General features: G+C 39.9%; 2 protein-coding genes across 4 annotated transcripts; both read right to left on the minus strand.

Moving 5' to 3' along the window:
• Positions 1 to 1751: 1751 nt before the first annotated feature.
• Positions 1752 to 10701, minus strand: egfl6 (EGF-like-domain, multiple 6). 2 transcript variants are annotated; one of them, XM_079358424.1, is made up of 13 exons: positions 10367 to 10701; positions 8575 to 8681; positions 8231 to 8323; positions 7977 to 8096; positions 7758 to 7877; positions 6481 to 6615; positions 6277 to 6399; positions 5776 to 5838; positions 5196 to 5426; positions 3042 to 3116; positions 2858 to 2953; positions 2486 to 2754; positions 1752 to 2328 (listed from the first exon to the last, which is right to left on the minus strand). In XM_079358424.1, exons 1-13 carry the CDS (start codon positions 10438 to 10440, stop codon positions 2221 to 2223), a joined length of 1614 nt encoding a protein of 537 aa, XP_079214550.1. In that variant the 5' UTR covers positions 10441 to 10701; the 3' UTR covers positions 1752 to 2220. The 2 variants fall into 2 exon arrangements, with proteins under 2 accessions (XP_079214550.1, XP_079214551.1); XM_079358425.1 differs by lacking the exon at positions 3042 to 3116.
• tmsb4x (thymosin beta 4 X-linked) lies at positions 7886 to 26596 on the minus strand. 2 transcript variants are annotated; one of them, XR_013780327.1, is made up of 4 exons: positions 26443 to 26596; positions 25646 to 25758; positions 25495 to 25570; positions 7886 to 7898 (listed from the first exon to the last, which is right to left on the minus strand). XR_013780327.1 is itself a non-coding variant. In XM_079358437.1 (3 exons), exons 2-3 carry the CDS (start codon positions 25743 to 25745, stop codon positions 25545 to 25547), a joined length of 126 nt encoding a protein of 41 aa, XP_079214563.1. In that variant the 5' UTR covers positions 25746 to 25758; positions 26443 to 26596; the 3' UTR covers positions 25178 to 25544. The 2 variants fall into 2 exon arrangements, 1 of the variants encoding a protein (XP_079214563.1); XM_079358437.1 differs by lacking the exon at positions 7886 to 7898 and having other exon boundaries at positions 25178 to 25570.
• Positions 26597 to 27287: the final 691 nt, after the last annotated feature.

Consider the following 27287-nt stretch of genomic DNA (forward strand, 5'->3'; position numbering starts at 1 on the left):
AGGTCGATTCTTTCCTGGTGATAATTTATCACAAATTTGCAGAATCTTCAAAAACACGCCAGCTTCTTCTTTGTTACCATCCACTCCCGGCCACCAGGTGGCGACATTTAGCTGGGAAAAGATACTCACCGGCATTGAGGAGTTATTGTCCAATGAAGGGTAAAAAGTAAAAAAACAACAACAAGGGAAAAAAATCTGTTGCGTTTCACTTTGAATTTACTTTTCTCAAACAGTACGAACGCATTACTGTAGAAAACTCTGTGATGTTTTACGTTCGGAGCAGACCCTTAGCCAGATTTTAGGGGGGGCATATGAAATGCATGGGGCGGGGTGCACAATTATTATAAGCCAGTACGCATATTTTAATAAACCTATACTGTATTCGCGCAGCACGCAAACATCACGTTAAACATAACCAACAGCAATATGACCCGGTACACTAATAAATGATTCTGTAGTCATGTATATTTAACTTAATATAGCTGATAAAATGTATTCAATATAAATGCGTCATTGATTTTGTGGCAATTATTTAAGTAACTTTCAAACAAAAATGTTTAAGATAGTATCTGATTATTTTGGTTGCATTAATTATAATCTTTATGTTTATGTAATTCTAAATTAAGAGAATTTCTAATGAATCCAATTCAATAGAATTAGCCAGTTTTTAGTTGACGAGCGCCTTTTTTCTGCTTTTGAATTCAGCAGCTATCGTCTGGTCACAAGACATAAAGAAAGTGCGAATAATTTAATTCAAATTCATTTTATTTGGTTGACAAAGGAGAGGTTTTTTTATACTGTAATGTTAATGAGGGTTAGGGTTTGGGTTAGGTTTAGGGTTAGGTGTGTATTTTTCTCAGTTTTCTTTATTAAAATACCCAGAGCCATCAACTCCTGAATGGAGAATCTTTGCAGGATCATTTGAATTGCAGTTTTCAGAGAAGGAAACACAATATAGAGGACATGTGCTACACACCAACGAGACCTGCTTTATCAACATGCATCAGATTTAAAACTACTAATTAGACTCTTATTGATATCTTATTTTATTGATATTGTGGAGGATGTTTGATACAGACAGATCCTCAGTAACATTAGCTTGTCAGGTATTTATTTTAACAAGTAATTTATGAGTGAGGCTTAGATTTACATTGTGTAAAAATATTACTTCTGGGCAGTTTTAGATGTATTTAGATTAAAAAGAATACAGCCAAAGGGTGAGAGGACTGACTGACTGACTGACTGAAAATCCGCGGTAACGTCGAGTGGCTACAGTGACATAGGCTACATCACATATGTAGTTTAACTTTCTTTTTAATCAGTCCGTGATAGGCTGTTGCAGTGTAAATTCCAAACACAATCACACCAATATAAAGAAACCATTGTTTCTTTATATTTATGATGGTTTACTGATAAAGAATGCAACATAATTTGCATCTATGATAATATAATAAGTTTTAAAAAGAAAAAAAAGATCTGTGCCTCAAGTGGGGGGGCACAAGCATTTATGCGGGCGGGCCCAGCCCCCTATGGCCTGCCCATAGCGACGGGTGTGCATGATCACATTGTTTACCATATCTTCAGTCAATAGAATAAAGTGTCTAAAAATTACTAAGTTGTCCAAATAGTGGCTCATCCACATTAGTCATACAATTGTGCAATCTGAGTGAAAAAGGGAAGGGTGGACAGAGATAGAAAAAAAAAAACAGGTTTATTGTATATAATAAGAAAGCAACATTTTACAGCAGTTATGCAATGAAATGCATGTAAACTAACCAAAAATCCAAAAAAAATCTAATTTTAGTTATAATTCAACTAAGAATTCACATTTCGTGTCAAAGATTACGCTCAGTTAACTTCAGCAAGTCATACACACAACAGATGACGAAGCACAATACTGTTCAACCTAACTAACAGACACCTTTTCCTGAGATCTGTATTATGTGTATCATAAGAGAATATTCTGAATATAACAAAACACCATGTAGCTTGATATTGATGTAGCAGCATGTTGCATAAAGTAAAACATGCATTATGCATAATATTCTCTATGGGACCGTGGATCTATATTGATGAGGATGTCCTATGGATGATGTTTGGAGGAAAAAAAAAACATTGAGAACTTCAAAGGGAAGAGACCAAATGCAGACCGGAAATTTGAATCTTTGACATGTGTCACTATGAGCAGATTTTCTTATCCTAAACCCTTTGTGCAGATTCTTAAAAGAAGGGGCTGACATCCTCTTGACAGGGCCCTGAGGTCAAAACAACATTGTCCAGGCCAATCTCTCCTCCAACACCTTTCCCACGCTGAGCTTCAAAGACAATCTGAAAGACAGTCATTGGTACCATTACATCTTCAAGTTGGAGTTTTGGGTATATAGTTAAGCATATGTGGGTCATATGTGTTTTAGGTATTTGTGTTACTTGCAGTCACAGCAATGATTTGACCACCATTTATTGATGATATGATGAAATGACTCACAGACTCTGGGGCCACCTCCTTCCAGGTCACAGTGAGAAGCTCTGTCTGCCAGCCCTGGTCTCTGCTTTGGCTCTGCTCCCACACTGGGTAAGCAATGTTATCCAGCAGCACCCTGAGAGTTCCCACATTATGGCCCACCACCCGGTAGTCAAAGGTGAGGCAGAAGCTGCCTTGCTGGGTCCGGTCATTTAGGAGCAACTTCAGCTTGGCTACTTCTTCCGGCTCCCCTATGAGCCCACTCATGGTCATGTAGTACTCGGCACTCGTACCTTAGAGTTTGCAGAAGGTCTAGGTGAGTATATCTAAATCCATGAAAATGAATGTATCTGGAAGAAACCAACAAACTTGAATGTGTATTAATATATCTCTCACCCTCATTATGGTAGGCTACACTCCAGTCCATGTCGTCATTCTTGTCTTGGACCCACTCACATGCTCCTTGGTCAAAGTTGCAATCCATGATAAACTCTAGTGGGTAGAATCAAAGGACCATATAAAAAAAACCTAGTAACACAAACAATCATTATGCAATAATGGCTGACAGTCATTTGATTACCCTCCTGAACTGGGGCTGGTTCAATTTCTTTCACTTCTGTGGCCGGGCCAAACACTGATTCGAAATCCTCTGAAACTGTGTTAGGAATTCAAGAAAATAAATGTTTAAATGGCTTTTTTTTTCGACAAATAGCCCTATTTTGCTTATTAACAAAGTTTCCTAGACTTTTGCCATGTAATACAACAATCTGCAATAAAACTTTGAAATATATTTCAAGGTTTGGCTTCAACCGAAACTGAAACTTAGAGTATGCACTGCAATATTTTGTGCAAGGGTGTAAAAAAAGAAAACCGACTGTAAATATAACATTCAGCCAAATGTAATAAGTGAGTAATGAGTTGATCAGACACAACATTATATAACAGTTAACAATCTTAAAACCAAACAAACCGGCCTATTGGTTCATAAAATAAACGGTTGTCTTTAAATATCTCTTAAAATGTATTTGAAAATTAACATTCCCAAACGTATCCTCCAAAGAGATTTCATGAAACAAAGCCAGAAAAAGCCTTTTAACCAACAGGTGTCGACCTGCCCTGCTGTCACTCATGCCTCAAGATGAAACTACAACTTAAGGCTTCAGCCCCCCACAAGTATTTTAAAGCTCTTACAGCAAACCACCGTCATGACAAGCAGCCGTAGACAGCCAGAGGAGTGACAGCTGGGGTTATTGAACCTGCCAGGCCAGAGTGGGGCTGGTGTTAGAGGGGTCTGGAGTGCTGATGACAGACCTTCTTACAAGGAGTCAAGTCTGTTTGCACAACAGCTGTTTTGGGGAAAACATAATAAAAGGCTTGAAGGCTTTGTAACCTCCCTACCACCACCTCCACCTCCACCCTCCCCCCTCTCCCTAGAGGTGGGAAGCAGACCCAGGATGAGTTTTATCCCCGGGCTTTCACATGCCGACAGAGTAAAATTCCTTCCCCGAGGTGATGGATGTCTTGGGGCCTGTCTCCTCTTGCTATCTGAGTTCTTACACAGACTCGGGTGTTTCCATGAAGATCGAGATCAGTGGTGAAAGGTAACCTCATTTACGGGGTTTTCTCAATGAGCTGCATACCTCTGCAGAGACTCATTCTTCTCTTTGTTTATCCTACCAGGGTTTGAATGTGTTGGAGGAATGCATATACTGTATAAATACTCCCAAAAAAAAATTATATATATATATATATATATATATATATATATATATATATATATTTATATATAATTTAGTTGCTGGACTCCTCATCATGAAATAGAAGTTATAGTTCACAGGATCTTGTGACAGCATTACAGCTTCCATTTCTTTGTGCACGTTCAGTGCAACTTGCCCAACTCTGATCAATTTGATTGAATATTGATATGATATTCAACTGCATGAAATATTGTAAATGTACATTTCTCCATCGTAAGTCACATAAAACCTTCAACGATGAGTTATGAAGGTCTTTGAGGGTCTTGTGGTCGACAGCGGACATGAAGTAACAAGCCCCCTATCTTCTCTGGTCAGTGTCTTTAACCTGACCTGCAATTAAATACCTTTGAAGTGATTCAGAAGTCAATCCTAAACGCTGAAAATGACCTAGGGTTTTTGAAAAGGTTTGTGTGAGATGACTGATATAAAGTATATGGTTAACTTGAGCTTAGGAGATTTTAAGATTTAGTTTAATATCCCATTTTTCCTTGCTGTTTGTCTTAACAACGGAGGTGCTAGCAAGTGGCGTTAGCAGTGAAGACATGAAAGTTATACTTGTTGGTGTGGTTTGTTCAAATGTAATGCAAGTGTTTGTTTTCTTCTTGCTTTTCATTAGCTTCCACAAATCATGCAAGTGTTTTGATTTGTTAAGATTAACATGCAGAACTGAACATGTAAGTTTAACTAATTTTCCTTGTTGCCATCGAACTTATTTTCTTCAGTTATCCAAATCATTGGGAAGAATCCGGAAGGCTTTTTGTCTATAGAAAGAGGGCAATTTTAACTTCCTAAAAATACCTCATCCCTGCATTAATCCAGCTGCCCTCTGTCATATCAGTATATGTATCTAGCTGCTGCATAGACACAAGAGCAAAATCTCTGTAAAAAAACAAAAAACTGACTTCTGTGTGTTTAATACATTATTGACCACCCAGAATGTCAGAAACAGACCGACTGCCAAACATCAATACACTTACCGAAAACATCTCCTCTCGGATTGAGTAGGTTGTCGTCCACTTCCTCCTCCTGTTCTTCCTCAGGAAATTCTTCCACCCGTCTCCCCTCAGTCTGAGGTCCAATATAGACCTCTCCATCGTAGTCAAACGGCTGCTGACGGATCCTAGGAGGCGGTGTGGCGACTGGTTCAGGGATTACATTTCTGATATCTTCATTCTCCTGCTTTGGCCTCACTTGGGAGTCTGGGATGGCTGCAGGCAGGAAGAGGAATCAGTGAAGACATGTGGAGACGCGATCATGAATAGGAAGTACAGTATTTTACCAGGATTCGGATGCGATTGTTGTTTGTTGTCATGTGTTTTGCAGCTGCTGTTCTTTTTCTACTCCATGCACAAGTGCACAAGCATTTTGTCAAATACATTCTGCATGCAGAGGACTTCAGGTCTTATATCAAGCTGTGGACGCACAACATTTCCAGCCATGAGCATGGGAGAGAGTTTGAGGAGTTGGTCTCTAAGTGGCTAAAAAGAGAGAAAGAAATGGGTTGCATGGCAGGTAGCAAACAGCAGAGACGGAAACTTGGATTCCACACAGTCTCACCATTGAGGAAATCATCTGCACTTCCCTTGTCTCCATCCCACGACCTCTGATAAAACGGCTTGACTACAGAAAAATAAAGGCATCTTCATTCACGCAAAACTCCCGAGCTTATTCTTTTTTTTTTTTTAAATGTAATTTGGCTATGTGAGGCTTCAGCTGCTGTTAACTGGGCCTGGTTCAAAGAGTACATCACAACCTGTCCTTTTCTTCTACTTTAGATAACTGGCTGCCATACAGTGTCACGTTCAAACAGCTGTGATTTCAATCTTTGTATCTGTTGTTCTAACATCTGCACAAATGGAGTTGAGTCCAGCCTTGGCAGGAGCTCCGTTTGCTCATGTTTAAGGAGTCCATATGGAATATGTGGCTGTTAAACTGCCCTAGAATTTCCTCTGGAGAATGGGCTTAAAACATGAGTATTTAGAATCAGTTGTAAAATGTCAAAAGGCATCCCTTGAACTTATCAATGAATACTTCAGTGTAGCAGTGCTTGGGTCTCACCAGAGCATTCAAAGCCGTTGCCTCTGAAGCCAGACTTGCACCTGCACTTGTAGGATCCAGGACTGTTCACACAGAGAGCATGGTGGCTGCACTTGTGGGTGCCACTTGCACACTCATCAAGGTCTGGAAATGGAAGAAGCCTATTCGTATCTTCAGATAAAATGTATCGCAAATGTTTCCTCGTAACAACCCGGTATACCTTACCTACACAGTCATATTTGCCATCAACATATTTCAGATCATAGCCGTCCTGGCACTTGCAGAAGTAGCTGCCGAAGGTGTTCACACATTGTTTGTTGTACGGGCAGAGGTTATTTCCGGTTACACATTCATCAATATCTGTAAGGGAACAAAACAGGGAAGATTAAAGGCCTGTCATTTCATATTTTCAAGTGGGGTATATTCACACAAGAAAACCCAGTCCCATTCATAACAAGTCAAACCTTTATGATACTGTACAGCCGTTTAAGACAACAACAAATGCATCCAAACAAAGATCATTTTGGATTGGTTCATCTTCAGTTCTTGTCGCTCCCTGACAACACTTGGAGCTGTTTTTTTTTATAATCATCTACATATTTGATATACTGAATGCAGTACATCATCCTTCTGATCATGTTCATAAACATTACCGGTCTACCTCTTTAGCCGTCACTGTTTAAACAAAAAAAAAAAAAAGAAGAAGTAATGAGCGTGCACTTCCTGGAATCTAAAAGAGTTAGCTTGAGGTACTCTTTGGCATGGTGTACAGATGAAAACATGAAGTCACAAGAAAAACTCAAATGGACTCTCTTTTAAAAGACATGTCTCCAGCATACTCACATAAACCTTTAAACAGACACATATGTGTGACTTTTACAAAAGTTGCTAGTTAGTTGTTCCTTGGCACACAATGCTTTTGGATGTGATACAGTGCTAAAAAGACAGCCTTTTGCTGTTACGAAATATTTCAAGCAATCTAAGTGGTCTGGTATGTTTAACTCAAGTTCAATATTAGAAACTACAGTAGATGAATCCCTCTTCTTAGGCTTTGTTAGATGTTTTTTTATGAACTTTTTTTATTCTTTGGTACATTTAAAATTCCAGCACAAGTTTTTATTCTCCAGAACTATAATATTACTTCCCCTGTGCGATCACTGTGGCATTGTGTGATTGGCTCAGCCTGAGCTCGAGCAGTTATGTGGAGGAAAATATCATTTAATTGCATCCCATCTGATTTTCCGGCAAAGCATCTAAAAGCCACATAAGAGAGTGAGTGAAGAAACGTTTCTGCCATACAAAATTCACGAGACTGGAAGAAGCTACAGTTGATCTTTTTTCAGTCTGTACTGCTTCGTCTGTTATTTCACTCTCCTCACGTGTTTCTTAGGTCTGTTTCTAATCAGGTTTTATATTTGAAATCAGTTCTCTTTGCAACACAGTATATGCTCAAACTCTTTTCAACTCTTCATGATATATTGTCTGTGATTGCAGTTGCTCACCAACACAAGTCCTCTCATCCTGCCCCAGTTGAAGACCTGCAGATGGGCAGAGGCAGCGGATCTCCCCCTGAACGTCCTCACAGCCATACTGACAGTGAGCGAGAGAGCAAGTCCTGGAATCTAAAAGTACCAAAAAAACCCCCAACAACACACATTTATCAAGATTCAAGCTTGACATCTAGCTACATGTGGATGAAAATTAGGCACAGTATTACTCACTTGCACAAGATCCGTCAGGCATTAATGTGTAGCCATTGAGACAGTAGCACTTGTAACTGCCATGGCTGTTCATGCAGCGATGCTCACAGGGACGGGGTTTCAGGCCACACTCGTTCAGATCTGGAAGCGAGATTCACACACATTTTACTTTCTTTTCTTATACCTAAAACATGGGAAATGAACGAATTCATTGTGATTCATCCCAGCCCAGGCTGACCCCTGTTTTCCAGACCCCCTTCACCTCAAATACCCACCTTGGTTACACGTCTTTCCGGTGTATCCAGGGAAACACTTGCATTTGTTGGGGCCAACACACTCTCCATGCTTGCAGCCGTGGTCACATTGAGCTGGTAAAACATTCAGCATGAAGAAAATACCAGCAGACACATCAGTGGTTTGAGAATGATGGATTCAAGTCAAACCACAAATTTCTATTGTACAGGCAAGGTTTTTCAATTTTTTTCCTTTAGTGGATCTGGGTTTTGGGGAAAAAAAACTTCCATGAAATGAAAACAATTGTTAAGATATTTTGTTACTAAACCATTCATTACTCTCTATATTTTGTACCAATCTTTGCATGAATCAAGACTGTTCTTACCCTCACACTGTCCTTTACTGTTTTTCTTCCAGCCGTAGCAGCACTCCAGCCTCCTGCCATAGCGACACACACCTGCTTGGTTTCCAGTAAGGACTTGTTGGTAGTGCCTTTGTAGCACAAGAGAGGAGCACAGGGTAAGATGTATAATTTTAGTGTCTTGGGGAAATTTATAGCTCATGCCAGTTAATGCATAGAACATCAGATAGCCGAATTAGCCCTTTAGCAAAATCTTATCAAGGTGAAAGATTAAATAATTACAACAAAAAAAAACAACCAATAGACATCCACCGTCTCAGTCGTATCTCCAAAGTAGACAGATTCTCAGCTCTAATTTAAGTGTCGGTGGTGTGAAGTAAAGAAGAAAAGAACATAAATGAAGTGCCCCCTCGCAGACTTGCTCAGTGATTAAACCTTGCTCCCTGTGGAGCCACAGCCAGCTGACAGGATGTAGGCAACAAATGGAGAAAAACACACTAATCATACACTTCCTGTTCTACACACTGTAACCTTCTGAAAAAAAAAAACATGTTCTCTTTTTTTTTTATCTTCACCTGACTCCTGTTGCTGGAGTCAGATGAGACTCCTCTGTAAAGATGTATTTTTAGTTGTGCTCGGCATGTTGGCATTGCATTCAAAATAACCCACAGGATGTATAGATTAGATTGCATGTGTGTATTTTTAACCTGTAAATTAGATTAAGATGTTAAGGCGCTACTTGCCGTTCCATCAGAATATAATTCAATTAACCTCCGAAATACACATCCAAAATCAGACTTTTAGCATCATGACCTCTCATTATAAGCCCAGGGACAAACTGTACATATAGAGACTGCAGGGCTGCAGCAAGAGCAGCTTCAAGAGGCAAAGTTTGTAAAGTTTCATTTTGCAAAAAACTTATTTTTCTTAAACTGCTTTTTTTCTGTTAAAGGAGCAAGAGCCTGGAACTTGCTGGCAGTTAATTTTAAACTTACGGGAAACCTTTTCAGAATCCAGTTTTCAGAGAGCCACCGATTCCTGGTTTATTCATTATAAAAACATGTACTCATGTTTAATTCTTTATAGCTATATCACAGCTAATTGTCTGTGCTCATTGTACCTTAAAGTACCCACTTTACTCCATTTAACTGTTTTATTCTTTCATTGACACAGGAACAGGTGTTGCACATCAGCATCCACTATACACACTCTGATACTTGCATTGGATTGATGTCTATATATACCATAATTGTCCCCATCAAATAAAACATAAATAACAAACTCTATTAGCCCAGATGTTTACGTGTCAGAGGAGTACAGCCGTATAAACATCCATGGCCTCACAGGGACCGGAGGAATCTGAGACTTGATAGAAATCAACCAGAATAGAACAGACGAGAGGGGCTCCGAAGTGTGACAGGTGCTCCTTAGTTTTAGTTGCTGGTCCACATTTAGCTGACACATGGCCGGAGCTTTCATAGTTGACTGTAACGTGTACATCCTAGCTGAAACAACAGTCCTCCTTTTAAAGATTGAAAGAACATAATCTTGCACAAAGTAATGGGGTTCTTGTTACTCGTGAATCTCCAATTAAAATACAAGCACGTGAAGATTAAAGCACTTAAAAATGGTGACAATGTTTGAGTTATTGGCCACATTTTATACTTGGCATAACTTAAGTAACACTATTATGGGTGACCCAAGAGTTGGAGTTTCCAAATTTACCCCCGAAGATCTTTTTTTATACTTGGGTGAGTAAATATCAAGTTTACACCTACTGCACCATCCAACTCGAAACACTTTAGCATGAACTTACCGATGGGTTTCTGTGCTGCTGAAGGAGATGTGGAGCAGGAAGAGAAGAGCACCGACCAAGGTGAAGGGCTGCATGTCTGTGAGCAGCCGGAGAGCTTTATTTCCCACTGCGGTTGACTTTGGTTGCTTTGAGTCCTGGCTATTCCTCCTGGGGCTTTTACGCTCATTCAAGTGCTTAGACAGGAACAAGTCTTAGTGGAGCCTTTACACAATGCACACTGGATTTCATGTGTTTCCACAGCACAAAATCCCTGCAGGGGCAAAAAAAAAAAAAAAAAAAAAAAAAAATCACTCACTCCCTTCAGTGCTGCTGCAGCTTTACTCTGTGTACCATATTATGCCTCCTCTTCTTCCTCTCTGAAATTCCAGAGGTGGGTTGACACTCTTTGAAATGACACTGCACCAGGAGGGATAGGTTGTGACTTCTGGAGGTAGGAGTGGGTTGGCAAGGGGGTGGGGATTAGATTTAGGGGTGCTGTTTTTTTTTTCCTGAAACCCTATACACATGAAACGCTTCCTGAGGATCACCAGGCGGAAAAATAAAACAGTTGCAAATTCCAAATGTTCTAATTTTGTGTCTTTACTGAGAAAAACACAAGGTTTACATGCATGCAGTTGCTTGATGGTGGGGGGGATAATCAGCCTTATTGGCTAATTGTGGAAGTCAGACATGCATAGGCCTGTCATTAGCTGCTCCACTGCTCTTTGATGTCTTGCTCACATGCGGCATATCAACTTTTTCTCTCTCACACACACATGCTAATTCCAAGTTTAGCTGTAAAAACGTTTCATGAGTTTTCACACTTGCAAAGTCAGCACAGACATCTGGTCCTGATCCCCCCCCCCTAAACTTTTAGAATTAGACAGGTGACGTTTGGGTTGGGAGTGTCAGGTTTCCGTTTACATTTGTTGTGGAATCCTCAGCGTTTTCTTATTGTTTTCGTTCCCTTTATTCATTATAGCACTTGTCTGTACCATGTAGCGTTGGAGTAATCAAAATCAGTCTTGCTCCCAAGACCATTTTTTTTAAAGGTCTTGGTCTTGTTCTTCTCTCGGAAACTAAAGCATTTTTACTCTGTCTTGTCTCGGTCTCAGATTGGGCGGACTCTGGATCTGGATTGTTCTCTTCAAGAAAAACACCCCTTTGTAAAAGAACAATTAACTGTAATTCATTCATAATTGGCTTTTTATCCCCCGGTTGCAGTCACAACTGTCCTGGTGTTACGTGTAAGCGAGTTAAACGCCCTGAATGCCTCGGTCTTGTCTCGGTTTCTGAGCCGTCTGGTCTTGGGGTCTCGGTTAGTGTGGTCTTGACTACAACACTAATATCATGCATTGCTTTCAAATGACAAGGAAGTCTGCAGCTCAAGATTGTAGTTCAGCTTAACATTTAAAGTCATTACTTTGTTAATGAGTAAATGTTGTAGCTTGTTATGAGTTGGTTGTGTCTTGTTTGGAGCTTCATCACTGCAATCATTTATATATAAAGGAGTGATTCTGAGTACACACACACACACACACACACACACACACACACACACACACACACACACACACACGCTTGTTGAACCTAAACCCATATTGACAAATCCACATGGAGTCCGGCCTAAACACTTATCCAGGAGGAGAATTGAGTGGCTGAGGAAGCGTGGTTTCTGGGAGGCATGTCGTGGTTACCACAAATATGTATTATGTAGCACTAAAGCACTAAAAAGCACTGTCAGCAGAAAGTTCTCATTATCTGTCAACAGGGACTCAAATATTTGCACAAACCCCCAAAAGGTATCAATTATAAGGATTTTTAAATCTTTACAAAACCCTGATTTTACCAATGATGTCCGTCCTGAACACAATCTTTCTGTCTTATTATGCAGGTAGCGCTTTTCACTTTCTGAAGTGTAACTATATTTCACCTTTGGCAAGCTAAGTTGGTCATATGGGTGGTTTGTCCATGGGGACCACCTAGTTGTTTGAGTTAGGTTGTAGTTGAATACAGTTTAATTAAAGGGTGTATGGAGCATTTGACTAAATCAAGTTTGTGTTGCTGAAGTTCATTTTAAGTTCACTCAGAGTTACCAAATGTGGTTCATAGCCTTGGTTTGATGGATACAAACGTTAGTATGAGGAGGAATTAACCAACTTTTTTGTCATTTTCCATAGCAGGCATGTTGGTTTGTTAAGGCAGATGAAACACATGTTAGTAATAACTGACTTCTCAAGTGGACCAGTAATTCAAGACATTCTGAAGTGGAATGTGTTACTGACTGATAATCCATGGAATGACATTGGATCTGCATTCTGGAAAAAAAACAATGTCTTGTTGTTTTGTTGTTGTCCGTGTAGTGTCAGTCTCTAGCCAGTGTTATTGCATTGAACAAGAAAGGAATTGTTGTTGTACAGTACACAGCAAGACATTATGTACTATTTAGCAACTGTCCTCTAGCATCAGGCCTAGAACACTTTGTAAACATTAGTACTTCATTAGTACAACCTTTTTAGTCTAGCTTTTAAATAATATTTATTCATTTTATCTGTTATGATTTTAGCATTTTATGTTTACTTATATCTTACCATCATTCTATTGGTTTCAGCTTTATTCAGTTTATTGTTTGGCCTCATTTTAAAAGTTTTATGTATTTTACGTCTCTTGCCAGTGTTTCCTCCGAGGGAGCCCTCTGTGTCGGGAGCGGTGGAGGGCTGTGGCTGCCTGGGCGCCGTCCTGCGGTGTCTGGGTGGAGGTCAGGGGTCTCGGCCCCGCCTCCCCTGGGCACCCTGTGATGGTGCCCCTGATGGCCGCGGCCGATCTGCCGCTCTCGATGCAGACGGCTCCTCTTTGGCGTTTACTTACCTGGTTCATCCGTACTCAGCCTTCTGTCCATATCATTGATGCTGGTGTGTGTGCATGTGTGTGTATGGGTTTAGGTCTGCGCGTGTGTGTTGGAGCGTGGGGTGACTGTGAGTATGACTGTGAGTGTGATACTGTCTGTATGCGTGGGGGATGGGGGGAGGGTGGGAATGATTTTAATGTGATTTTAATGTGATGTTAACATGTAAAGCACTTTGTGCTACTTTTAAAAAGTATGAAAAGCGCTTTATAAATAAAGTTTGATTTGATTTGATTTGATTTGATTTGATGCCTTTACCATCTCTGGTAGTTCTAAGATGTGTTACATCTTAGAAAGAAACACACACTCGCACACACACATACAAAGACAGACACATTCACACATGCACACACACCTCTGTGTGTCCCACAACCTACGACCTGCAACTTGACTCTGTATGCCTGACATCATCCGGGGGTGATGCTGCATACTATACATGAGAGCTCTTTCCTTGGTGCTGCTTCTTCATGTCAAGCTCTGTGCTGAGATAGCCTTTCGGAGAAGTCTTATAAAGCCGTGATTCTTGTGATAACAGCTCCATCTTCTGTCCAAGAGAAAGCTTCTGCGTTTATAGACTGCAGCTCGAGCTTCAGCGCAGTTTATTTGGCTTTTAGTGAGCAACTATGAACTGTAAAAATATCCTCAGCTAAAGTAGTAAAAATTAAATAAAAGGATTTTATTGCAAAATCCTTAAGCATTTGCAACTGATATTACTTATAAAGCATCCAATGCGGTCGCTTAAATATTGTTCGCAGTTTAAACAAAACAACAGTTATCAAAAAGCCTGGGGGACAGAGTTTCATTTTAGTGTTATTAAAAAAAGGTTTTAAATTAACATTGCTTACCTTGAGTTTTGTTTAGTGAAAATACATAGTCATCTTTGCAGCCTGTGTAGATTAGTCCTTCCTTAAATACTGCTAACATCACAGGCCTCCCCCCCATTGGTCGATGGCTTTCTTCCGATGTTTACTAAACCTTCAGAAGTCACGTCTTTTCCCTCAGAGTATACTTATCACTTTATTGTTTTTTTTAACTACATGCATGTTTTTTTGTCTTTGCTTTGAGGTTGTGTTTATTCTGTATAGATCTGAACTGGAGACTAATACTCTCAAGTGAAATTGTACAAACACACATTTCCTGTATGTTCTCTTTTCTGACACTAGAGGGCACTGTGTGTCTGCATATATTGAGAGTGTGTTACTTTTCTGTTTCCAAAAGCTGCTAAAACAGAGTTCTGAACAGTAAAAGATCAATTTAAAGTTATTCAAGGGAGGTTCATGAGTCAGTAGATGTGCCTAGCTGTTGTTTTTCTTAGTCCCTATCATTTCAAAACTGTCTTTTGATGCATTACTAATCTTCAGGAAATGGGCCTTGACACTTCCTGGAATTAATTCAGGCCAGTCTTATGCTTTCTCTTTAATGGGCTCCAAGGTTGCAGACATGAGTTGATAGAGTTATAATTTCATAATTTAACTATAGTCCTGGGATCAACAGACCCGTGTATCCAACATTGTCTGATGTCCATTTTTCATTAAACACTCAGAGTCCCTTGCCGTGGCCTGTGTCACAAAGAGCAAGGTTTTTACTATAAAAGGAGTGACAAGGCTGTTGAGTAGTTATTTTGAAAGATATGTGTGTACACAACCACATCCTGCCGTGAGTGGGAGATGCAATGAGCAATGAATGCTCTGCAGAAAATACAGAAGGCTGTGAAAAATGGGCCACTGATGATCAGAGACAACAAGGTCGCTTTAGGTTATGTGATAAAAAACGGAACCTTTCTTTCTTTAAAAAAAAAAAAGTACTTGAAATTAAATGTTAAACGATTCAACTTTTAACTCTCAGACTTCAAATGTGTGTTGTGTCTTTTATTGACACAAAACAACACAGAAACACTAGAATATTTTCTGTTCCACTGCAATTTATATTCCTTCTACAAGGGCTCAAACTTTATTTATTTGTGTGACTTTGAGGAGATGGGTACAACATGTACAGGAAGGGAACTGTGACTTCCCCTTGCAAAAATAGATGTAACCTTGAGAAATATTTTGCTGGGTGTGTCCATCTGTGACTAGGGAACCATTCAAACCCCTGCTGCTTACGTTTTGTTAATTTGTGTATACAGAGGACAGAAAGAGTGTTTTATGACATCTATTTATTTTGTACATAAGCTTCAATGTGTTTTATAATTGACATCCAAACGAAGACCCATCTTGAGGATTCATTTTGTATGCTTAAAGTTGTAATGTTAGGGCTTTGTCCCTTCCCTGACCCAACAGAAACCTGGTAGTTCAGACATATAATTCCAGGTGCTCACCCTGCAGCGTCTACTGCCCACAGATTACACAATGACAGGCTGCTGCAAAGTTAGCTTGAAACCCTCTGAAGCCAGAGAGACAGAACCTTTAGTGAATTCAGGCTGTCTGCCAGATCGCGCTTTTGCACCCTAAACATCACGGCTGTGACAGGCTAAACGCAGGCAACGGCCTCATCTGGACACCTCCCACTCTCCTCCCATCAATAATGCAGCAGCAGACAAAGTTGCCCCGTGCCGTGAGGGCTTGCTTGAGGGGGGAAGCACCAGACGTCTCAAGAGGGTCAATGCATGGTTCGGCATTATTTATTAATGGGCTCTCCTGGTCAGAGACATTAAATCTGTCACAGTCGCAAACACAGCTTTGATGCTGTCCACTCTGCTGCAGAGCTGATAATATAGCTATGAAGAGGCAGAATGAGGCGCTCTCCTGGAGTTGTACCACACCCTACCTACATAAGAGGAAACTGTCCTCTATCTGCTGCATTCATGCTGACTTTTCAGTTATTTAAACACACATGTTTCTTGTGGATTCATTTGCCTAGGTGTATCCTGACTAGACCTCACACACCTCACACTACATTTACCTAAACATGGCATGGAGTCTTTTTTTTCTTCTTTTTTTTAAACTTGCATTTCTTCAAATCGGTGGTTGCTTTGTCGAACTTCCTCTTTACACTTCCTGCCACATGACTGTATCGAAATCCATTTCCCTTAAAACAGCCTCTTTTATGTACCCCTTTTGGATGAGACAATAATAGATTAAAACAATGTAGAAAATTGTTTCTTTTTTCCATTTATTTAACATTTTTTGTTGTTTTATGTTTTATAGTACATAGAATGCTTTCAAAAGTTGTTTCAGTAAGAGCTATATTTGAAGGGACGTGCTAGGATAAGAAGGCTCCTGTCATAGTGATACATTTCATACTGCAGCTACAAGCATTGCTCTTTCATGTCTTAACTTTTAACCTTTGGTGGCAAGTGGTGAGACCTCACAGGTCAGAGTTGAAATCAATCCGGCCTTTTATACTATTCAACCTGAGAGGTGCATGCTGGGTATAATTACGCAACGTACCCATTGTAGAGGTCCTATTTTACTTTGGTTCCGCGATCATGTAAATGCATGCCTAACAGGATAAGACATGCTGCAGTATCACTTCTTACTCTGACCCTGTGTGTGCAAGAGGTTTAAGGTACCTGCAGTATTGCAGGGATTATAGGCTTCGGAGATTACATATAAAAATGGATTTTCTCTTATTACGGACTTGTGTGGGTATCAGGACAATGAAAACAACCAGACTTCATTTCCTGTCGTAGGATAGAGAGAGATTTGTTGCTCTTGCTGCACGCAAAAAAAAAATTAGGATATGTAAAAAAAAACTGCACAGTGATGGTATTTTAAAATGTAGCAGTCCAGAAGTGTATCATTAAACTGTCATATATGAGTAGTTTCCTCACTTCCTTTGTGTAGGTATGAATTATTCCCTTACAATTGTGTAACTTCTGCTCTGTTCATACTTGCATAATGTTTCGGCTGCATGCAAACAGGAATGCAGCTCGTATGCCTCACCTACAAGTTCCTCTACGACGGTGCACAGCATGGAGTGGAAACAGCCTGCCACAAAAAAGGAAGAGAGAAAATGTCATAAATAGCAGAAGTCAGAAGTAACAGTTGGAAGACTTTGAACGAGGCTTTGTCTCGACTGCTTGCAGCGACCCAATTCTTGCTGCACACACACACATACATTTCGTTCTCAAGTGCTTATCCACATTAATTAAGAAGAGATCAAACCCCTTCTCAGACCTAATCTGAGTGCCATTGCTTGAGTCGCCTTGTTTCACAACCATTTCCAGACAACTCCAAACTGAAAAAGCCCTGGCTAAATTGGAGTTTCTGTGCTTGTGTTACAAATGTAAAAATAGCTACAAAGGATCAACATGTAAACACTTTGGCAAACCAGCGCTCCATTCTGTCGAGACTTGCTAAAACTTGCAGGACTATCGAAGCCGCAGTATGCAAGCACATTCCTCAAAAGGATTTTTATCATGTTTAAGCCAGTGTTTAAGTGTTTTTTAAAGGAATTATTTGATTACACTTAGCCTTGGAGTAATGCTGGATAAATGTGTGTGTATATATCTATATCCATATATATCTATATATATCTATATCTATCTCTCTCTCTCTCTCTCTCTCTCTCTCTATATATATATATATATATATATATATATATATATATATATATATATACATATTTGACTTCATCAGAAAGAACAGCTAAAGGGAGACAGACAATGTTAGGAGGTGCGAGCGTGGGATGACATGCAGCAAAGGGCAGAGGTTGGATTCAAACACATGGTTGCTGCGATGAGGACTGTATCCTCAGTACATCGAGTGTGCGACATAAATACTTTCTTGTCCGGCACATGGCTGCAAAATAATTTCATAAAGCCATTATTCAGGCTTAATATTACATACAAACATATACTCGATTCATGCACATTCAATACACCATGCAAACTGAACACATGCAGCGCATTAAAGAAAAGCTACACATATCATGTGTATAATGTGTGCAGCGTTTTGAAGGCTGCACACATTAACATGACAGATTAATCATGCAGTTTTGCACTGTACTTTGTGAACTTTCACAAAATGTTCCCCACAGCTTCCTGACATTTAACAAGAGCAGTCAAGAATCTTGGCGCACACATACATATTCAGATGACATCAGCGTAAGCCATTATATGTCTCAACACACCTCTAGACGCACAAACACCACATGTGAGCAGGCTAGAGGGGCATTTACAGCCATGACTTTTTTTTTTTTTAGGGGGGGGGGGGCATTTTTGAAACTTACAAGCATGTTTTTTGATGTTGAAAAAAAATCCTGTTGACATCATCAGTTTATTCACAAGATAAGTAATGTACACATTTCTCTTCTCTTACTGCATTTCTTACAGACAAGTATCACAATTGCTTTAACTGTGCACAAGCTAAATTAATGACTTAGTTAGGTTTTGCTGCTGCTATAATGCACCACAGCTGTTTGACCACATCCTGACGCACACACACCTTTGAAATTTCTGGGTTCTGACAAAGTCAGCTCCTGCAACATTCAACTTGAACGTTTAGTGTGTGATACACTTTATTGTCAGCACTTGTGTCCATATGAGGGATATTGTTTCTTATTTTGCCATCTCATGTGCGAAAAGTCTTTAAATTATAACATAAGTGCTTTAAAATGTTGAAATGGCAAATTGTCTGTGCTCAGAAAGTGATTTTAAAACGCTTCAGAAATACATTAAAGGAAGCCATACTAAGTAAGAGAAATATCAGTGAGACATTGTAAGTATATGAAGGAGAAGCTGACACGTAGAAGCTGTTGAGGATTTGTCAAAAAGTTCTGTTATGCTCTGGTGTGATGACACAAACCTTAAAGAGTTCGGATTACATTAATAGTGGAGCTGTGATTCTTTATATCAAATTCAAATTATAAAAAGCTTTTTGCTGTGTGGAGCGATTGAAAAAATTATTTACAATAAGCAATATAAGCGTATAAGCAATACTTAGATCTAGTTTCTTTGTGTGTGTTTTAATATCAGAGGTGCCTTTTTAAGAAAGCTACAAGTCCACTGTAACCAAACTGACTTCTAACTGCACTCTAATAATGAAACATCTCTGTTTCCTCCTGCATGTGACCCCTTAGACTAATCTTGTCACTGAGACAAAGCATCAACGATAAACTTGTGTGGTAAACACGACTTGTTAAACTGATAAGAACCTAGCTCCATCTCATCCTTTACTCCCCAGTTTTCTTACTAACCACCTGTCCCGATCGAGGTCATATTCACTTACTTGCATGGAGAAGTGGTGCCCACATTGCCAAGTGTCAGGACTTCTTACTCAGCAAGAACCAAGACCCGAGAACAAAGTCTGAATTAAGTAAGGTTCAGCTTTTCTGCCTCATTGTACGCATTTTCCAGTTCTACCTTTCAATACTGTTCTTCAGTCGGGAACTTCCAGGTGATGGGTGGATTCTACTCACTACATAAACTCTCTTGTGAGTGTTTAGGTTCTCAGGGCTGGTATATTCCCTCTGGCTCAAAATGATGTCAAGTAAATGATACCCAAAGTGCTGATTTATCACAGTGCTCATCACAGTTTATCATAAAAATGTTCCCAGATATGTATCAGTCACTCTCCTGATCAAATATGTCCATTAAAAGCTCTTTTTAAGAGTCTAATTCTCTGTTGTCACGCTGTAAGTCAGATATTTTGGTAATGTGACAGCTATAATAAAGGCTTGTTTGAGTTTTGAATTTTTTGTCTGAGTGTTTCCGGTCAAACTGCCTAAAACCCTTACTTCAAGCACTCTTCATCATGAGTCCTGTCACATAACCTCTCTATCTCAGGCCTAAAGCTGGCGTCTCACTTCACTCTTATGCTTCTCACTTCCTGTCCTCTTGTCACACATGCTCAGCATTATCGTGCTAGCTTAAATCCTCACCTTGTTGTCTGTATTCTGTGTGCGCCGACTGACTTAAAGGCGACATGTAAAGGTGTGATCTCTCTCTGTTTGTACACACGCACACACACACACTACGCACATGACAACCTTGTTGCTAAAAGGGGGGCATTTCTGTTACTGTGCTCACAGCTGGGGAGCTACTGAGCTCACCAGGGGTTCCTCTTCAAGCTGACAGGTTGCATACAAATGTCACATTCACTCAAACTCCTCTGTATCTCTGCCAGTGCACTCGGGTCGCATTTGTTCGGCGACTGAAATTGCCAAAAAAAAGAAGAAAAACTAGTTCAGCCCGCTGAAGAAGTATTGTGCTCTTAAAACCAGGGGGCCTTTGTTTAACTAGCGATGAAGCTTTTACACTTCCTGGTTTGGTTGTGTCTCTGTCCTGTGCTTGAGTTGTGTGCTCATGTCACAGATTTTGATTAGAATTGTTGTGTTCTTATAAGAAGAATAAAATGTGTGTGAGTGTGATTAATCCAGGATTCATTATATCCTTACATTGTGTTAGTTTAGGGAATAGATTGAAACGATTCAAATGTTGGTTCTTGGTGGGGTTTTGCTCAAGTATCTTCGACTTCTGACCTCATTATTTCTGAATTCCTTGCCATTTGCCTGTCTGCAGGTAAATGTCACCAGCCTTTTTTTCAGAACATTTTTTGTTGTTTTAAATATGTAGCTATTCCCTTTAATGGCTCTTGTTCTGCAAAAGCACACGCTGACTAATTATGCTGTGTGCATGGCCTGTAAACATCTGGAAAGGCAAGCTGCTGATTGTCAGGCTGCTCTTGCAGCTAACATACTGTAGCGTGTGACACGCCCAGATATCTCATGTGTCTGTGACTGTGAAAGTAGAGAGTTGAAATGCTTCTCTGTGGGTTATTTACATTATTTGTCTGCCTCCTGTGTATTTTCATTTCTGAAATGCACACATTTCTTTTAAATTCCTGAATTTCCTTTAGAACAACTCTGATCCAATTTAACGTGTCTGAGAATTTGTCATGGTTTGATATTCACATCTTTGTTGCGTTCAAGGGGTAGGGTCTGCTTGATCTACTTTTTCTCACCCATAGGCCCTTTCTGCTGCGTCCCTTGCTTTGTAATTCTGTAAGGCTGTCACTGTAAATGCAAGGTACATTGTCATTACCTTAACTTGCAAGGACGTAAGGAGCACTGTGGGAGCTGGGAACAGGTCAGGCAACTTTGCTCGTTATTTACGCTGCCTTTGTATTAGCTGTGGTGTTGATGTCTTAAATAGCAGTTTCAGATTTAAGATAGCTGCTTAGCTTTTCCACAGAAAGTCTGAACAGTGGTTGATCAGCTTGTGTGACAGATAGTTTAGTATATTTCCCTCTCTGAGACAAAAAACTTAGGGCTTTTTTTTTTCCTGGGGGGGGGGGGGGGGGGTTCTTTGTCACACATAGCAACCATTATGGTGTGTCACTGGATTGGGCAGCTCACACCCTCAGCTTTTGTTGTCTACCTATCACACAATAGCTGCACTGCTTTTTCCCACCATGGGTATCATAATGCTAACAAAGATGAATTGTCCTTTCCTTGGTTCACTCTCTGTGTCAAGAACAGAAAGACGCTGAACATCCCCAAATGAATAAGTGTTTGTGTTTTAGCTTCAGCTTTTTTTTTTAACCCTCACACAAAGACATTATATTATCTTGAATATTATTTACATCCAGGAATCCATACACCTGTGAATTTGCTGAATTTACATATATTATTTCACATTCATGTGTGTGGTCCAAAAACATTTCTCTTCCTTCGGTAGCAATGAATATGTGCTCTGTTCTTCTATGCCAGATACAAAACAGCTTAAATTAGACACACCCATTTAGTGCTATTATAAGTTTTAAATTGATCTTCTGCTACATTTCAGGAGAGTCCTTCAGTCTTTGGTTCATGCTGACAAAAGGTTAGGTGGTACAGTTGCTCTCAAACACAACACTGGAAATGCAGAAATATATATAAATATAGAAAAATAAGCAGAACCAAGTACAAAAGCACAGGGTATGAGAAGCTAAGCTAAAAGAAGAAGTAGTGAGCTACAAAATAAAACAAAGCCTTCAATATTGTCTTCTCCTTTCCAATACAAAATAATAAAGAAGCAAACATTCTGTTGCCGCCTCTACACGAGCGCATGCTTGGACAGGTAGACTATTTCAACTATTTAAACGTGTCCTGAAAGCTTTTTGTGACCTGAACAAGGTGAACCAAACCCCAACAATAATAGTTCAACAGGAAGTTCGGGTTCTCTTGTGTAACTTCAGCTTTCAGCTTGTCATACCATCTTTTTTTTTTTTTTGTGCATTAAAAAACTGTTGCTCTACGACAGCATCCCACCCTAATGAAAGTGCATTTAAATTACCACACTGAGTTAATTTAACATCTTGTAAAGGGATAAACTCACAGGATGTTTATTTTTTCTTCAAGACATATCTATGTGGACGAACCCCAGTCATCATGTGAGCAATAAACAAACAGAACATACGTACAGTAAAGCCCCTTGAACAGGAAGAAGCGGAGGCTCATGCTAATTTTCTCAAATCTGTTTTTTTTTTTGCCTAGATTTTGTGATTCTGGCCACCAACTCTTTGTTTGGATATCAAAAAGCAAATGAAAGGTTGTAGGGCTCCGCACAAAACAGAGCACACTCTCTGATCATGTGAAAATATGTGGAAATCTCCTGTCTGCTGCCATGGAAACAGACCACAAGAAAGATGGAGCTGCGTTGGCTTTTTATCATGAGGAACGGGGTAGAGACACAGAGATAAGTTTCACCCATGTTGCTGCTTGCAGCTGTTAGATCCTGTCACTTCCTCTTGCATGTAAATTGTAAAACCTGTCGTAACAAGATTTTTTTAGTCCAGCCCCCAAAGAAGTTCCTGTAAACCACAAAACATCAGGGTTCAACATTACATTTATATTGCAGCAAATATGAGGTGGTTTCAATGCATTTTTATTAGTTTAAACTTTTCACAGTAACAAAATGTGTAAATGATCAGCACAGTTCTAAACACCAAACATAACAGCTTGAAATGTTGATGTCTGACCAAAACATGAGGTAAAATTGGAGTCATACAACCACAGCACGTCAACCATTCTTTATTCTGAACCATGTTGCTAATCACACAGATCAAATCACAAGTTGTATCCCAGTTAAAAGGACAGTACTTTGTTGTTGTATATATACAGTATAGGGCCCCCAATAAAGAGCAGTGTTCCCAGTGTGGTTTCATTCTCAGAGCATGTCACGTATGTAGCTAAAGGCCGCCTCAGAGGCATCTGTTTTCTTGGTAGCAGGGCTGCAGTCAGTCTGAGCCACACAGGGTGCCCGTCACAACACTGGCAGATGGCCTTTCGGTGCCTGGAGCCAAGTTGATCACAATCAGCCCTTAGTGTCATCACAGCATCATTTGCATGTCTTTTCATGCATGTATCAGGTCCTGATGAACACATTATCAGGGTTATCAACAGGTCTTCCCTTGAAGTGCCATGTAGGAAAATGTCGAATCCGTGGGCTGCTTTTGTGTTTTAACATTGTGGGGACAAATGTGTCTGAGGCCAAATATCTCATTCATCTGTTTTGCAAGGTTTGGAGAGAGAGCGTGACAGGAGATAGCGGCAATGTTTAGTTAGTATTGGCCTCTGTTTTCCCAAAGTTATTAGACACTGAGGAGCTCTTTTGTGGCTAGATGCATGTAAAAATGATGGGATTGAGTGCGCAGATAAGAAAGGGGGTGGGTGGGAAGCGGGCTGTTATAACAGAAATTGTATACTTTGTGGCCTTTTGTTTCTCCTAAAATAGCAAAATGAAAGTAAATAATTGTCCCTTTTTCCCATACTAAAAAATGACTGTAGATTAAATGCGACCTCATGGGAACGAGGATGGCTCTGAATGAGTGCCAATCCCTCAGCAGAGCCTATTGTTGTTGTTACAGCACAGCTGTTATGGTCTACAGCCACATTGCAGTTACATAATCTCTCTTGCTCCCTTAGTCTCTCTCCCCACATGAGATACAGCTGTTGTCCCTGTGCAGTAGAATGAGGTAGATAAGGTTCTGTTTTTTTTCCTTCTTTTAACAGATCTTTTTTTCCTGGTTACAACCTCCAGCTGTGGATTACACATTCAATTGGACCACAATGATAGCGTCTTTAGTTTACTCAAAGCATGCTCTAACAGTTTTGATTGCCACAGTCTGAGATGACCACTCTGCATTTGGTCCCTTGAAACCTCACTGCAAAAGGCTTCATAGAAAGCCCTTATGCAAACAGCTCTACCTTTTAGTTGCTTAAGCTACTGTACAGTGCTCCTGTCTGGTGTCATGTACATTGAAACATATGACCTCAGCTTTTAACTATCAGCCCTAAGCTCAGGTAGTCTGTTTAGTGTGTACAAGTAACTTGTGACTACATAGGGAACACCTAGTTTAAGAAAAAAGCATGTAGTTTTAAAAACACAAGTTATAACAAAGCTGCAATTGCTGCAAGAATCTAACCACATCAATAACTTTATGTTCCAGCCCAGCTCCTTTTGAAGTTATGTTACCTGTCCTTTCATGCAGGGATTGTCAACAAAATAAAGCCCGCTAGCAGTTTCACAAGCAGCTGTAGTTACAGCTAGAGGCAGAGTGGGGTGGGACAGAGCTCCTGCTCAGACTTGGTAGAGCTGCAGGGAGGAACTTTTGAGTGAAACAGACGAGCAAATAAGTGAAAGGCCGATTAAACTGAGGGGTCAATCCTTAGTTTCCCTAATGTTCCGTGAAGCACGATGCCAAAGGTGGGCGTTTGTATTGTGGCAGTATTTCAGTTTTGTAAAGTACCAGCACATTGAACCAACCTTAGTGACAATGACTTGGCATACACATTGGTGGTTCAGTCCTTTGGGACAATAAAAGGCTTATCTGATTTCTAATGAATCATTTGATGAGAGCCAGGATTGTTCCCTCTACATCACAACATTAAAGACAGATGCACTACACCATTAAAAGTACTCACATGGCTGCACAAGCTTGAAAGCCATATTGCTAATTTGTCTCGTCCCCCCCCAAAAAATAAAACACAAAGACAGAAGGGTTAATTTACATTTTTTTTATTCTGCATATTTAACTTTGCACATTCCAGATGCATTTGTTTTTTTTACAAAGAGACCACTTGCTTGGTTGGAATTCACAAGTGGCAAAAGCAGGGCTACAGATCGAAGTGTTAGTCCCCCGTTGTTTCATGACACGCCCGGTCCACAGCAACAGATTGACTGGAACCCAAGGCCGACGTCAAGCCAAACTTCCTTAATGGACACCATCTTGGCAAGGGAGTGCCGTTCGGAACCATTGTTTGTCAATTAGAAACCTCAACTTGGTAGTTACAAAAAAAACAAAAAAACCAAAAAAAAACTGCAAAGCTTGTGGAATGTACAGTGCACAGGAGGACCAGGCTTTAGGACTCTTAGGCTTGCTTCTCCTGTTCGATAACTGCAAAGAACAAGTTTCAATCAGTCTTCAAAGATTAGTCAAAATTAAATGTTAAGGGCGAGGGTCATTACTTACCGTCTTTTGTCGGCAATGTGTTCTTCTCCTGAGTTTCTGTCTTCTTCAGCTTGGATTTGTCAAATGTTGTGACTTCGTTGACGTCAGGTTTGTCAGCCATGACTGCAGAGACTCTGAAACAAGAAATCCAGAGACTTGATAGTGCCCTTAAATCTAATGAGAACACATCGGAGCATGTAGACCGCTAATTAATGGCAGAATTACAAGATGAAGGGTCAGGCACTGTAGTCACATTAAATTTGTATACAAAGATAGGATATAGGAGGCAAAAACGCGATGAGTGCAAGTACGTCCGTGTCTCGACTTAAAATAAGCTTTGTGCCAGTTTGGGGAGCGCGTGCAGTTCAAAGAACCACCGCCCTTTTAAGCAATCAAGATCAGGAGACTGTCCTTAACCATGCGTTAACACCCACCTGCACAATCCCAATCTGCCATTTAGAAGGCAGAGCTGAAAGACCGAACTTTTAGTAGCAAATAAAGCCTTTAAACTAGAGCCGTCAGTGAGAAAGTGACTGTCAACCCTGACGCAACCGTTCAGGAGGGAAATATTTGGGTACATTTTACAACCGTAACATTTCTTGAAAGCGAGTCTGACTTTTTGTAGCATAGGCCATGATTTGATTCCAGACGCTTTATTCACATCCTGAGCAGCCGACGCAGTTTTTAATGTTGAAGCAGAACACTTGGCCACGTTACAAAACTTACAAACGTTAAGTAAACCATTGAACAAAAAGGCTATACGGTAAAAGCAGGCACTGAGAAATGTGCATTGTTTTTAAATAAACAGTAACACTCACCAGAGTTTGATTCAGAGAAGTTACGGGTTGCACGTCTTGCTGAGACAGGGGCAGAGTGATGTCCAAAGCTTCTGTCTCAGTATAAATACTGCGCAGTATGCAAATTAGCCTCGACGTCACGACCACCTCTCCGAGCCTGCTTTCACAAAATATATATATTTTTTTTCACTTCAAGTTGAAATGATAGCACTTTAAATATAAGTAGCTGTATGTTAAATTAATTGATGTGTCTTCATTTTATGTTTTTTTATTAATTTATTTTGGGGTTAAAAATAATTTATTGCGAACACTTGCAACAAATTAGCAGAGTGAAATCACCTGTTCTCCTTTTGTCTTCAAAGTAAAAGACAATCATTATGGCGGCTCCAGGTGTTAGTTCGTGGGACACAATGGACACAATGTTGACCACAGAGATTAGTGGCGAGGAAGTGATTAAACATGTTGTTTTAGGGGGATTTTTTTTTACATTCAGACACGCACTATTAACTTTGTAAGGGGCGACCTCATGCGGGCATACACAATAATAACCGGGATATTTTCAAATGGAGAAACGAAGAACAGAGTTGCGGGAATAGTTCGGTATGGATCAGTGTGGTTTTGGTTATGTTAATAGACTTTTTTTGTAACTAATAATTTCAGTTGGACCACTAAAAACTTGATATAACTGGAAGGAAGTGTAGTTTGTCCTTAAATTGCCCTTCTGTCAGATGAAACTAGGACCTCAAATATGTGTTTTCATTTGTACAGAAAAAAAGGAAAGTTAGTCTTTGTAATCAAATAGACTAAAATTCTACATAGCAAAATGGCATTAGATTAAAATTGACATTTTTATTTATATACAGTAT

Source organism: Symphodus melops (genome assembly GCF_947650265.1).
Source record: "Symphodus melops genome assembly, chromosome: 12".
Classification (NCBI taxonomy): Eukaryota; Metazoa; Chordata; class Actinopteri; order Labriformes; family Labridae; genus Symphodus; species Symphodus melops.

Bases quoted from the DNA above. Each gene is read 5' to 3' on its own strand.
- egfl6 (XM_079358424.1), bottom strand. From the start codon at position 10,440: ATGCAGCCCTTCACCTTGGTCGGTGCTCTTCTCTTCCTGCTCCACATC. The intron at 3,117-5,195 runs GTAAGTGTATTG...TTCCTAACACAG, and splicing joins TCCGAGAGGAGATGTTTTCG to TTTCAGAGGATTTCGAATCA. The intron at 2,755-2,857 runs GTGAGAGATATA...GCAAACTCTAAG, and splicing joins TGTAGCCTACCATAATGAGG to GTACGAGTGCCGAGTACTAC.
- tmsb4x (XM_079358437.1), bottom strand. From the start codon at position 25,745: ATGGCTGACAAACCTGACGTCAACGAAGTCACAACATTTGACAAATCC. The intron at 25,571-25,645 runs GTAAGTAATGAC...TGTTCTTTGCAG, and splicing joins CACATTGCCGACAAAAGACG to TTATCGAACAGGAGAAGCAA.